This window comes from Thermobia domestica, chromosome 5, assembly GCF_964235325.1.
Source record: "Thermobia domestica chromosome 5, izTheDome1.hap1.1, whole genome shotgun sequence".
Classification (NCBI taxonomy): Eukaryota; Metazoa; Arthropoda; class Insecta; order Zygentoma; family Lepismatidae; genus Thermobia; species Thermobia domestica.
Window position 1 is genome coordinate 86,207,123 of NC_137458.1, and position 15,512 is coordinate 86,222,634.

Consider the following 15,512-nt stretch of genomic DNA (forward strand, 5'->3'; position numbering starts at 1 on the left):
CCCGACTTGGATCTCCACTTCCATATCTTAAATGATTCTGCGAGCGAGAACTTAGATATATCGGGTAGTTATATCTGCGAGAAGTGGAATATTTAGTCATCTCCTATGCTAGTAGACGAGTACATCCTCATGAACTTTCGTTGATTCCGTTTTTCAATTTGATGTTTTGACAATTCTCAATCTTTGTTCTCCTGAACTTTCGTTGTTCACTTTTAATTGGATCTTGGAAATTCTCTATTGTTATGAGGATTGTTCCCAGTATAGCCTTAGCAGGACGATCGTAGTACAGTGTGACAACCCTACAGCTACGCATGCATTTACTAATAGAAGTTTGGAAACCAATTTTACTCAGATACTCCTTAAAGTCCAAAAATTCATTCTAGTTTTCAAACGTTTTATCACTACAAGAAAACTACCTTGGTAATACATTAAATAGGTGTCTTACTACTATTTCCTGAACAAGAGCATCACTATATAAATGTTCTCTTTGTAGAAGATTCTTTCAATTTCCAGGAAATTAGGAAATGTGAGCAAACAGATTCCTCTTTGTAGAGAAGTTCGTTCTCAGCTTGGCGATTCAAACGAGTCTCCTCGATTCTTGTATAATCAGGAACCTCTCTATACTAGAAATTCCCATACTCGTCAATGATTACATATTATTCCTCAAAACTAGTCCCCAAGATTATCGATATTATACATTCTAAAGCTCGTGTTGGCATTAGGAAGTGTTTATCATATTGTCATTCTCTTCTCTATTGGCGTCAGCAGAGAACAACCTTCAAAAGATATATTAACGGATTTATAGTCCACAGGTAACCAATTTCGTCATTGGCAGATCGATCCTAATCTCACGTTTTGTAGAGGGAAGGCTAAGAAGTCTGGAAACGAAATTGTTCTGAAGGAGGAAGACTTCATGATGGGGCGACTTGTATTCTCCTTACTAGAGAGACAGATCTCCGAATACCTCAATTGGTACATTGGTAAGGGCGCCCATCAGTGGGGCAAGGCGTCCATCGCCCCCTCTAGAGAAAATTGTACTTCGGAAGATCAAAACCCCATTACATTTTTTACAATAGTTACAGCAAAATTTGAGGCTACATTTGAAGTGTCGCTTATACTTGCCCCTTCCCTTAAATCACAACATGGGCGCTCTTGTACATTGTTCCCTATCGTATTGTCTGCCTTCTTCGAAATATTCCATAATCTCATTGAGGGAAATGTAGGTACTTATAACTTTCAAAACCTCAAGTTGTTTAATTGCTCCGAAAAGAGAGGGGGCTTTTGAAAAATTATGCTAAAGATTATATCTTACGTAATCCCAATTAGGAATATCAGTGAAATTTTCCATTTTTTTTATTTGCTGGTTGTTTGTCTTTTAGAGGTTTTTTGTATAGTTTTATTTGCATTTATACTTATACAAAGTCTCAATATTTAGTTCTAGCATATAAATTCGTTTCTTCCATTTAACTTTGAATGTATTATAAGTGCCTGAATAAATTAGCCCAGAAAAAGTCAAAAATTCTTTCTTTTTTTTGCCACAGGATGAGGATTGAGACTATCTCAGTTTGCTTGCTCAATTCTTAATTTTCTAAGTTTATATGTACTCTAAAGTATATTGATCGATGTCATAATTTTTACTATTTCTACATTTATTTCTACTTATTTCCCTTTGTTTGCTGTGGAGTAGCTAGGTCTGTCTTCAGTCATTCATTTGATCTCCAGAAGCTCTGGTAAGCAGGGATTTTTGAGATAGGAATTAAACTTTTAAGATTATTCTTCCTTCCGTGGTGGAGATTTTGAAATTCATCCTGAATGGAAGTAGTTCCTTCTTTCTTTCCTTTCCAGAAATGCCTATTTTGAATTTTTGTTATCTTAAATATAGAAAAAAATACTTTTTTAAATAACACCATTATGATTAAACAATATCTCTAGTTTATTAATTTCCATAGGTATGAAAAATGTAAAGAAAAATTTTATTACATTTGAACGTGTTAGGAAGAGCAGCAGTATTCTAAAGCAGTAAGACAGGTGATGCCTACGTTTCTTTGTAACGAGGATGGAATAGTAGCTCAGTTAGGCGTAAGAACCTAGCTCCGCTGGAAGTTTATCTCTTCTATGTAACAATGTAGGCAAGGTTTTTGAAAGAAGAGAAATAATAAGATTGGAAGTATTATTATAAACTTTAGTGGAACGTATTAAAAGATTATTAATGAAAGCAGAGAAACTTTTTCATTGTCCATCAGCCACAATAGCTGCAAGTGGTCTACAGCATTAAGTCCTCCTTCAAGCTCAAATGAAGTATTGAACCAATTTGGTAAAAAATAGTATACACATCGAAAGCAATACACGATGAAGTTGAACAGAACAAATTTAGTTTTGACCCATCCATGACATTCATAATCTTTGGCCATAGCAGTTTTCACGAGATAGTTTTGTCTCATCTCGATCTTCAGTATTAAATTCTACATATCGTCGAATGAATAAACTGAAACGAGTCTCAAGTTACACTATATAACCTATTTTGGACAATTGGCGGACGTTATAGCGCACTGGTCATCGAGACGAAGTAATCTTTGCGCGGTTGTATATCAGGTACTTTCATTTCATACATTCCTATTTAGTGCATGAATCAGGTCCTGGGGGTTTGAAAGATAACTATATTTAGTGACCGTATTCGTGAGATTGAAATTGCTAAAGTTCTTTGTGTTTTCTTTTTGTTTCTAGCCTTAATCTGTCTATTTTATTATTACTATTTTAATGAAATTGTAATTAGTTTTCTATTTGTTTTTTAAATTTCTTCAGAACCTGTGCTTTAATTTTTATTTTTATATTTTTGATAATACCTTACTTTTATTTTTTCCATATTCAATTGAACTTTTATTGCCTTTTTCCAGTTTTTAAAAGTATTGCGTTTGTAAGTTATTTTCATGTTAGGAACCCTTTTATGAACGACACGTTTTTGACCATTGGACTTTTCGTGACGGTAACAGACAGCCCCAACACTGATGTGACCTTTAATTCCACAATTAACCAATAAGTATACATAACTATTTTCAGTGAATTTTATCGTTTTGCATTTATTAGAATATTGAAAAGTACAAAGGCCTGTGACAAACATCTTGGTATTTCAGCTAAACGAATAAAATGCAAGCTCTGGCGTGACGTTGCCAAGTGGTAAAGGGGTGTGGCTAGGGTAAGCAGACAAACGACAGCGCGATCAGGCGATAGGGGATAGACGTGGATGTGTGCAAAATAAACGTGGCAATATCGCTGGCCTCTCATTTGCCAGCAGGATTTAAAGGGAACTTGGAGCGCCGCCTTCAAATGCCAAGATGTTTGTCACGACGTTTAATTGAGTAGCAAAATAACATTTTCTCATGGTTAAGAACTACCGAACAGCTATACTACAAGACGCCATTTGTGCATACAAAATACATAAATATTGTAAGGATCCCCCACCAGTAGCGTAGCCAGGATGTGTGTTTGGGGGGGGGGGGCAAGTGCTGTTATAGGTACATATAGAAAAATTACAAACAAAAAATATATAAACATAAAAATATATAAAAATTACAAACATCAAAGTACCAAAGTACATTATCAGACCTCTTTGGGGGGGGGCGGCTCCTCTGGGCCCTCCTTCCCTACGCCACTGATCCCTGCATCACAGCGTAAGCATATGTTTACAAGCGACACGTGCTATTGTTTATAAACAAGCAGACGTTACACAGACCAGGAAGACACGAAGAGCAACACGATGGGAACCGAAAGTGGACGAGCCACCTGAAGAGAACCTATAAAAGTGGAGCCAAAGAAGACGAAGGCATCAATTTACCACTGATCGCTAACCCTTAATAAGCTCTTGAAGTCGCATTGGAGGAAGGGGTTCTACCTTTCCTAAAGTCAATGGAAGCTGCTTTGAAGCAAAGGAGATTCCTCAAGACAATAATACCTTGCGAGGTTGCAATGAGCCGAGGAGGTTGCCCAAGGACCTTATTCTGAAATCGCTACAAGACACCCCGGTGGCTGCCATGAGCGAAGGAGTTCCCCGTATAAAACTTACTCCCTTCACCTCTGGTCATAAGGAAGATACATCAAACTTTGTAGACACAAAGACTATTTTTGTATTTTTGTAAAATAAATAGGTGAAAGGCTAGAATCCCAGACCATCATTGTCTCTACCTACACAAATTATTACAGTATAATCTTCCTATTACCTGCTAATAATGCAACTATTCCGAGGACAACATAAGAGCCAACGAAGAGACCCACTCTGAAAGTCACCCATGCACTAATATGTTCAGCAACAGGCGCATATTTCAAGCGCTTCATAGCTTTCTGTTGGTCGCCACCTTCGAAACAGTTAGTAACTAAATCCACAACCTCGCTTATCAGGCGATTAATATCAGTGTTAGTATGAAAAGGGGAAGTGTCGACAAACTCAGTTACCCACTCTCTTCCAGTAGTTACCTTGAACACCTGCAAGAAATACCAATGAATTAATTATCAGTACTTTAATTTAGATATCTGTAGACTTATGACAAGTCAAAAAGTGACCGAAGAGTTTAAGGAACAAGAAGACGAAAAGTCTAACGTGAACAATATTTGTTTTATTAAATTAATAGTGCTTCTTATCAGTTGTTAAATTGATATTATTGGTTACACCCAGGGGTAAAAGTGGATCTGAAAATGTGGCGGGATGGTAGGTAGCGACATGACGCCACGCCGTTTCCCCTGCCTATCTTTACCCATTGTAATTTTTTAGGAACTGGGGGACAGCGTACATATTTTTTCGAGGTTAGGGAACGGCGTCCTTCCGCATTCCCTCTCATTTTTACCTCTGGCTACACCTTTTCCCAACAGTGACTTCCGCTGAAAATAACACAAATACACAGAAATATAAGTAGTGCTATAATTACTAGAAATTTGATAGTGATTCGATGCTGACAATTATGCTTTTACTTATAACAAAAAGTAACGTGCAATTAGTTCCAATTTAATCCATAACTTATTTCTTCCACACTTTGTAATGTATAATTCAGGTTTATTGCCACAAAGTTGAAGTTAGCACCACAGGATACGGAAGCGAGGAGTGTATATGCTCTAATAGCACTTATTGCAGTACAGTCAATACTTGTCTGCCAAAGTGTTGTGTACGTGGGCAACATGCTGAAAGCAACAAATAAGAAATACAAAACATTGCTAAGGTCCGTATGAAGAGTGAATACCCAGTTACTCATAATTTGGTTCTTCCGCTCAGAAACAGGTTTCAAAGACTTTCTTCAATGAGGACAATATCTCGAAACGTAATTCAAGTTGAGGCTGGGGTTTTAAGGTTAGTCCCTCAACCTAACTTATAAGAGATGACATGTTATATTCTTGAATTCTTTGATTTGTTTCAAGGAGTGCAGCAATATTAGTTCGGTTCCGAAGTAATTCAGAAGTAAACTATTGAACACAAGCATATACTAACTACTTTAATACCGTAATTATAGTGGCCGCAACGAATCATAAAGGTTGACCTAGATTTACCGATCGTACTATGCAACTGAACGTGAGAGTGTGTTCCGGCCGTCAAACCCCATCAATGAAATTTTGCCAGTCTCGTCTCTCGCACTTTACGGAGAACATCTGAGGATAAAGTGTTGTCGTAAGCCGTTAAGTTTCGTTTCCTTATTTTTATTGTCGTTGTTTTATATTTTCTCTGTTATTACTGTTACCGTTTAAATCGAATATTTGTCATTGTTCTTGTTGTAGTTCTTTAAGTGCTATTTTTTTGTCGCACGTTGATCACGTCATCAAAATTGGCCAGCAACGCTGGTTTACTTCTGATGTTTGACATTTTCTCAAGTGCGTTCGGAAGATAGCTCCACGAACCTTACCGAAATCTTCCAATGCGTCACTTGCGGCGTAAAACGGTTCCATGATTAGTGTAGAGCTCAAGCTTCACAAGTCATTACGGTCACTATAGTAGTTGAATTTACTAGCTTTATACGAAGGGTCAGAGTTCGCTGTGTAAAGGGGCGTTCGACGCATAGCCGTGCGTTTAGGTACCAAAATGACTTTTAAGGTAGCTTTAGCGGCAATTGAGTGACTGCTTAATCTTGTAAATAAGTTGTGTATAACCTAGTGTAGCTTCGAAGAATTATTCAACGTATAATCCAAGGACCAATAGGTTTTTTTGTGTGTGTTCTAGTAGCAAGTACCATGCCGTATTCAATGAATAACCTTAGAAAACATACTGTTCTAGGGCGTTTGACAAGACCGCTAGAAACATATACTCAAATGTTGCTTAAATAGATATTTGATTACCTAATCAGTTGCAGTTAAAAGTTCAGGACATTGTGGCTACATAATTACATAATGAGAAACATGATCTTTATCCTAAGTTTAAACAGCGAAGTAACCTGGCTAGTTGTCGCCCGGGGAAAGAACTCGTCTTAGCGCCCCCTGACCAACGAAATCAAAACGCTTCCCCAAATATTTGTCTAATTTTGCGCCCTCCCAATCACAGGCCACCCAGGCACACGCCCGTTTGTCCCCCTTAGTTACGTCACTGAGTTTAAATCTCAAGAATATACCGAAACTTTACTATGTCAGCACCCGGAGTTAATGGATTTCGCTCATGAAAATAAATTTATAAAACATCCAGTGCCAGTACACAGCATACCCGTGTTCCAATTTTGGATCTTCCAACGGAAATTAGTAATGACGAAATGCTTCTTCCAACCACCTATGAGTGATCACCTCCAGCACGAAATCTACGCCTGCATCAGAATTGTACAACTTAACTGGTATCTCCACATCCCCGGTTGTACAGGTGCCTAGTGAAAATGTTCATAAAAAGAAACAAAAACATAAAGAAAACCAACCAATTCCAAGTGCTACGACTGTATTTTTCGCTACGATCTTGGCCTTCCCTACCTCCGTCAGTGTTGATAACAAATTAGACACGACGAATGACTAACGTGTTCAATGAGTGTGTAATTTCCACGACAGGAAGACCATGCTAAAACGTAAACACATCTTTAGAACATAGAATATCGTAAGTTTGAAGTGGTTTGCCAAATATATGGACAGATGTAAGTTCCTTCTTAAGAGGTAAGACCTACCTACTCTCGTATTACATATCACATTACTACTTTTCCTCGTTAGCGATATCATTCTATGAGGTTATTCCCGGTGTTTACAAATGTCCTGTCCATTTCATTGCTTACATCGGGATGATCCCAGATATATATTTGCTGGGAGAAAAGTCGTACGATGATCATATTGCAACGCAATATGGCTCAGTAAATCATATTCGGGTCATGTGATCATTCCATCATGTTCTCATCAGCTAAATAAGAATCAAAAGCACCACGGAACAGGAACTATCCATTTTACTAGAGAGGATGCTGTACCACCCAAAATATGATAGGAAACAAACATATTTTATGCTACCTAAAATCACAGAACTAAATTCTGCAGAATTTTAAAGATTCTTTGAGACATTTAAAATAAGCAATATTAGATATTACATAAGTCCTCTTGAGCTATCCTAAATGTCTATATTGACTCTCAAATAATCTTAACTCAGAGATAATTAACGAAAACTTCTTACCTTATCATGTTTCTTCATAATCTTTTGGAATCCTGTATAGTTTATACTCTGGTACTTTTGGATAAGAACTAAACTTATGTAGAACTCTGAAAATGCTGATTCAGACTTCCTTGTATACTGTTGCGTCTCTTCAAGTCTCTGCTTAAGGGTTTCGTACTTCCCCATAGATTCTGCGAGCTTTTCTGTAAGGAAGAGATCGTGAATGTACTTTAAAATCTAGCAGTATCTCTCGCAGAATAAAAGGTAGAAGTATTCAAGAAAAATTGATTAGGTAGCAATTTTGAAAGTTGCTATTTCTATTATTTGATGCAAGAGTTATATAAAAAAGCTCTTTTTCTTTTATAAAGTTGTAAGTAGTGTGTGTGTAGTGGCCATACTTTTTTTAAAAATTATAAACTGTTCCGATTTTCTTACCCTTGTAAAATCAGTGTTGCCACACCTTTTTGTTCTAAACAATTCAAATTATTTTTTTACGCAGATAATTTTTTGAATTATATACCACTATGTTTAAAAAACATGGCGTGTATACTGTAACTCATGATTTGTCGCATTTATTCCGTTTTCCTTATATTCATGGATAAAATATTCTGTTATTAGAAAGTGGAGATAATAGGAAGCAATCTGTTTATGGAGATATTTCCAAAGCATATAATAAAATAATAAAAATATAAGCAAAAAACAAAATTATGCTCGGTTTTGTATCCTGACTATCATGTTTTCGAGGGATTTTTGCAGTAGCAGAGCACGACTGCGAAAGCAAATTGATAATTGCCTGTAAACGAGCTGGAGCAAGGAACTGGAAAGTGGAGTAAAATATTGAATTTATTGACTTAAACCTAGTGTCTAGATTTTCTGCCAAATGTAGATAAGCGCTTATAACCAAGATTCGTACGCAAATATAGAAACAAATAGGAAAATTCTTGTATTGAGATTGAAAGTGACACTCACCATGGCTACAAAAGAAACCAAAAACCTAAAACAGAACATAAACTTACAGGAGTCTCCGTGGTTAGGTGGGTAGACTGGCGGACTAGAAGTTCTACTATTTTGACACCAGATCGAATCCCATTCCGTCTTTCTTTTTTACAAAACATTATAGAAAGTGTATAATCTTCATGTTAATAAGAACCGAAACAACATAATAAGGAAATAACTTATTGATATTTTCCTTTAATCGATGTATTTAGTCTGGATTAAAGTACTATTGTTAACAGTAGTTGCTTTCAGTTTATGGTCTTATATGCTTACTCCTTCCCTCCCTGTTCTTGCACAGCAGACTAACTTCAACTAACTGCGGGTTTGTGTCAGTCAGGAACAGAATAAAAAACATACGCAACATGCAGAGTTTCCAAACTGAGTACCTCCTCCTGCACCTAAAAGTAAGGGTAGTTTACAGAAGGATAAAAATTTAAAATACAAACAGGTGTAATGAGTTTATTTTTTATAAATAAATATTTTATTAACAACCCTACACCGTAGTATGAATCATCGCTCTGAAAAAATACAAAAGGCATGAGATAATAATTGACAACTACACTGTGAAGGTGAACATTATTATTATTAGCATACTTTTGAACTTGCACAGCAAAACTACTGCATAATATGTTATTATTTCTGTATTTTTCCTGTATTGTATGTAATTTCGTTTATTAGTGGGCACTCATTTGTTTCCAGGTCGTCGAATAAATGAATTTCGTTGTGCACATGATGTAAATAATCTTACTGGAAGAAGCCGGTCCGTTCAAAAAAATCAGGGCTGAAGGTAGTAATATTTGGCTTGTAGTTTTAGGTGGCATGATAGTGCACGGTATTGGACTTATGATTAGTACAGCTATCAAATATAGGTTCAAATACTGTTCACGCCAAAGTTGTCTTTTTACAAAGTGATCGTGAAGAATCGATTTCTCATATTAAACTAGCAATCCTTAAAAAGATGAAAGTAAACATCTATATCACGATAGAGACGAATTATTAATGTCGCATGGGAAAGAACAATAATATCTATGGGAATTACCAAGACATTCGAAATACTTCATAGATCTGCAGTATACACATTTCGTGTTATCGTTCTCAGAAAGAAATAATATGCAATTTGTTAATCGAAGTTTGGGTAGAGCAATCGGTGGAATGAAATTACCTAACAGAGCAATCGGATTCCCCGTGGGTATATAATTTTTTCGCATAAAATAATGGCTGCAATCAGAGATTTTTCTGTGGTTCGAAAAGTTACAAGGCATCACTGGGGAGAATTCAAGTAAAGAATGTGCGTGTTCTTCATCATACACTGTAATGATAAGTAGATTTCGTATTTATATTAGTCTTTCTCTTTTTCTCTCTGTCTTTCTTGAAATTTTCCTATTGTTTCTTTGCATCTTTCTCTCCTCTCCCCTTCTCTCTCTCACACACAATTTGTGTGCGTGTTCTAGAGTTAAGACCGAGCAAGAGTCCGATCGACCCGGTCTGGAAACTAATTAACTGGGAACTTTGTCATCGTGTTTTCCGTGCTCTGAGATAACATCTCCAGTTCTGGTTACCTCTTAAAGAAATACTGTTTCAAGAAAATAAAATAAAAGGAAATAAAAAAATCCCTTTTTATCCTCCGGGTTACCGATTCTCAATCGAATCACCGAGTCACTACTGGTTCAAATCCTCGACCCAGTTGTGGTCCATAAGCTAACCCACATCACCCGCCTGTAGAGATGACCCGTTTGAGCACTAGCGTGTTCATTCTACCTGTGCGAATTACAACGTTATATCCGCAATAGATGAAATCGACACTAGATGTTCGGAACAAGTAAATCTTCGGAGATGACTAGAAAATGGCCCCCTCTTTGGTTATTTCAAAACAAATTTTATTTTTATTAATTTGACACAAAATTTGTTTCCATTTTATAATTCAATGTGTTTTATTCACATTTAAAATTTGAAACATGCAAGGTCTTCTACATCTATACGGAACATCTAATTTCCCTTTTGAACATTTATAACTTTTAATTATGATACATTTTTCATTTTAATATAGGGTGTTTCTAATAGAAATTTAGCAGTAAAATATTTATTTTATTTTTCTTTCTTTCTCTTTTCTTGTTCAGTTTGTATTAGTAGTCTACAATGGAATATATGACCTACGTTACCTACTGGGTTTAATTGATAACTATACTGTAAAATTTATTATTATTATTATTATTATTATTATTATTATTATTATTATTATTATTATTATTATTATTATTATTATTATTATTATTGTGCATGTACTTTTGAATTTACACGACGAAATTAGAGCATAATATTTATTATTTCTGTAATTTTTCCTGGACTGTGTGCTATTTCGTTTATTATTGGGCATGTGCACTAAAGTGTCTCTAGTCGTCGAATAAATGAATTTCGTTGTGCACTTTGGTGTAAATAACCTTACAGGAAGAAGTTAGTTCTTTCCAAAGATCAGGGCTGAAGTTAGTAATACTTGGGTTACAGTTGTAAGGGTATGATAGTGTAGGAGTAACGTATTGGACGTACGAGTAGTACAGCTATCTAACATAGGTTCAAATCCTGTCCGCGCCAAAGTTGTCGTTTTACAAAGTGATCGTGAAGAATCGACTTCTCATACTAGAGTAGCGATCCTTAAAAATGCAGAAGCAAACATCTGTATAATGATACAGACCATTTACGAATGTTGGTTGGGAGAGGACAAGAAAATTACCAGGACATTTGAACCACTTCATTGATCTGCAGTATTCACTTTTCGTGTTATCGTTCTCCGAAAGAAACACTACAACATTTGTTGAGGAAATTTTGGGTAGAACAATAGATGGAGCAGTGGTATCATGCTAGGTTTCCAAATGAAAATCTCAGTTCGATTTCCCGTCAGGTATTATTTTTTCAGATAAAATAATGGCTGCCAAAAGAGATTCATCTGCGGTTGGAGAACTTACAAGGCATCATTGGCGAGAATCTGAGTAAGCAGTATGTGCGTCCTTCATCATACACTATAATCATAAGTGGGTTTCATATTTATATTCGTTTTTCTCTTTCTCTGTCTTTCTTAAAGTCCCCCCTCTCTCTCACACACACACACAATTTATGATCATGTATGTGTTCCAGAGTTAAAACTGAGCAAGATCCCGATCGACCCGGTCCGGAAAATCTAATTAAGTGAGAAATTCGGCCTCGTGTTTTTCTTGTTCTCCAGTTCTAGTCACCTTTTAAAGAAATACTGTTTAAACTCAAGGAAATAAGAAAAATTTCTTTTTATCCCCACTTAAATCCGAGTATTTCTTCTTTCTTTGAGCGCATTCGTGATGTTACGACTATTAATAATATTACTGTTTTCTCAGTATTAATATTACTACTACCCGGATGTTTTTGAAAAGACAACCCACCTGGACCCATATTTTTTTTAATATTTCAATGTATTTGGGGTAAAAGTGTTAGAATGTTATTTATATTTCAAGACTGTCATTATCACAATTTGCAACAATTTTATATTCACTGCTGTTTTTAAAAAAATTGTCGCCATTTTCGGGTTTTAGGTTTTCAATGTTTTGTAATTTTTCATCTTCAATGACATTTGTGTGGACCGGAAGACCTAGCCATATTTCATACTAATTTCGAGCTGGGCCCTTTTGGGTAAACCCTGCTACTACCATTATAATTTTTTACTGTCATATTTGCATCTGACGTTTAATACGTTACAGTAGCATATTTCATCTTTTTTCTTTGTAGACTTATAGTATTACGTATTATGTGAAGTAGGAATATTTTACACCAAATTATTGATATGTTTTAAAATAGTTTAAAATTATACAAGGCAATTACATTTTTAACTACAATAGAAAAAGGCAAATACTGCGATGGTAACGGAAAAATAAATTTCATTACATTACTAAAGATGTCTTTTCACAAAACATTGCCTATTTGCTGCATGTGAGTGAAAAACAAGCTAGACCCGTCCTTCCGCCTGTGTTCGCATTTTTTTACCACCGTTTTATCTGTTTTACCTTGTTGTCCTCCATTTTTTCTCTGCTGCCATTTTGAAATGCCTATGATCGCGTACTGCAGTAAAATGTAACGATTAGAAATCGGGACTTGAGAGCGCCATTCTATTATTAGTGCGCTTTTTATGGCCAAAATTTCGGTTTAGCCGCCATTTAGAAATGCCTATGGCCACTTACCGCAGTAATCGGACTCATTCCCCCCTCCGATAAGAAGGTTCGCAGAAGAACCCTGATTTTTGCCGTTTACGAACATTCCTTTTGGCCCTCGCCGGAGCCCCCAATCAAATTATAAGTCTAAGTTGGTGACTAAGGTCAGTAATCGTGCAAAGAATCACTCGATTCGGTTCACCAGTTTAGAATATTAGGGCGATTATACTTCGTCACTTTTCCTGTTGCCTCTATTTTCATTTGGCCACCATCTTAAAATGAAATGATGCAACTGACAACTTTCACCCAGTATTTTTTTCAGAAAAAAATGTTCCGGGGGGCACAGTTAGTATTCGGAGAGTACTAATCTATTGTTAAATATTATTTTCACACAGTACTAATCTATTATTAAATTACAGACGTATTAATTTGGTCTCCTCCGAGGGTACTTTCAGAGCTCCGGGGAACAGTGCTCCCAAAAAAACATGTCTGGAGTAAACACTGCTTTTACCGTGCCGGTGTTCTTGCCTGTGGCACTAACTTAACAATGTTAGTGTGTGCAAAGCACATCGCTTTATCTGGTGCCCTTTGCATGGCACAGATAAACACATTCACTGGCCAGCCGTTACATTACCCCGTCCCTTCTTATAGGGCGGCTAAAAATGACAGAAAAATGGGTCAGAATGGATGGCTCGACGGGTATAAGGTTTGAATCTGAACCACCCAACCATTCACCTCCTCTCCCATGGGGCGACATTGATAAATTCTAAACCTTGCAAATTACTAGTAAAATATCAAGCATTAATAAACACTTTTTTCCTTCATACCTGACATATTAATTTCCGTGTTGTCACTGGCACTTAAGATTTCAATGCTGAATTTGCTAGCAAAGAAGTTAGCTTGCTTCGATAATACTCAAAATTTCTCTAATACCCGAAACTTCGACAATACTCGAAATTCCGATAGTACTTCGATAATACTCGAAATTCCGATAATACTTCGATAATACTCGAAATTTCGATAATACCCTTAACTTAGATAATACCCTTAACTTCGATAATACCCGAAACTTCGATAATTTCAAATACTCGAACTATTTCGAGTAACAAATGACAACTCGATAATTTTCACTCCTGAAATTCGATAGGTCCTCAGCCTTATAAAACACTCCTATTATTGTATCCACTGTCATATTTTCTTTTTACGGTACTCATATTTCATTTGGAGTAGAAAAACACACCACTGACACTAGGACAAAATCACAGACGCACATTCAACCACAGCACAAAATGAATAATATTCCTATGTATTATTTTGTGTCAAGCAGTCAACCTGTGACATGACTTACACCTGCAACCGCACAGTGCATGCAACCCTGGATTCAGCTGATCCTGATCTTTCGTTTTGTTTTCTTCCCATTCGTCTTCAATTCGCAGAATCAGCTGGGCACTGAACCACATCGAAGTCACTACGTAGTAGAAACATCCTGCAGATTCTTGAAGTAATCTTTTCAATGAGTCGCAAATTGTTTGAGTTCGCGTGACAGGGTTTCTTTACACACACCCAAGTGCGCCCATGTTGTGGTTTCCAAGGCGGGGCAAGTATAAGCGACGTTTCAAAAATAGTTTCAAATTTTGCTAACTAATGTAAAAATTCTATTGGATTTTCGATATTCTGAAGTACAATTTCCTCTAGGGAGCGAGCGCCCCACCTTGCCCCTCTGATGGGCGTCCTTGCACACACCTGTATTTTCTGCCAATGTTTTCAGGGGTCCATCTGGTAATTCATTTTTCTTTATTTCCTCAAATCTCTTTGTGCTCAAACAGGCACAATCTATCATTAAATGTTCATTTGGAATAAACCTCTCGTAAACACTTGTAAAAGCTGTGTCACAAATTCTGTAGAAGATTTCTATTTGGTGCTTCTTCCACTTGGCTTCTTCTTGTAAAGACGAATTTTCAACAGAGCAGTTTTCATCAAAAAGAGCTTTTTGCACCGAATCCTTTTTGTTGCAAAATCAGCATCCACCCTGAGATGAAGTTGGTTTTTATCCCATTTTCTGTTAAGATTTTCCGAAAACATTTTAACGTTTCCATACAGGTGATAAGATTTCTCTCTGAGTTACTTTAAACTTGTTGCTAGTGTTTGGACCATTTCCCATGCCGTTAAGTAGTCCATCTCTGGGGACAATGGATAATTCTTAGGTAGTGCTGTAAACCCTAAATAGCTCTGTGTAAAGAGCTTCTGTCATTACAGTTTCGAATTTCAACCATTTGTCTGTTAAACTTCTTGCTCTGGCTGCTCTGCTCTCTTTTGCACCACATGTGCACTGCATATACAGTATTATTTTAAATTAGAACATAAATAAATATTGGGCTATTGAGCCTTCAATATAAAATCCAAACGTCCTGTTGCTCTAGCACAATTTTAAACAAATGTACGTACATAGTGTTTTCGTTCTTACAATGCAGACGATACACTGATCAGTGTTTCCAACAAGTTAATGCAAAAAGTCGCTAAATAGGAAATGAAATGACTCCATGACTCCAATTTTGGGTGAAAAGTCACTAAAAAAATTTTCGTGGGATTTTGCCTCTTTCGTATATATATATATATATATATATATATATATATATATATATATATATATATATATATATATATATATATATATATAATATGTGTGTGTGTGTGTGTGTGTGTGTGTATGTGTGTATAAGATGCGTGATCAATTCAAGCCATAGTGCTATCTACGCTACAAGAACATA

General features: G+C 36.2%; 1 protein-coding gene across 1 annotated transcript in view; it reads right to left on the bottom strand.

Moving 5' to 3' along the window:
- Positions 1–15,512, bottom strand: part of LOC145685975 (solute carrier family 53 member 1-like) — a 192,101-nt gene that overhangs the window by 144,383 nt on the left and 32,206 nt on the right. Inside the window, exons 4-5 of the mRNA XM_081758771.1 lie at positions 7,601–7,782; positions 4,215–4,476 (exon numbers count right to left, since the gene is read on the bottom strand). Of these exons, the coding sequence (XP_081614897.1) occupies positions 4,215–4,476; positions 7,601–7,782 (444 nt within the window). The remainder of the gene's footprint in view (positions 1–4,214; positions 4,477–7,600; positions 7,783–15,512) is intronic.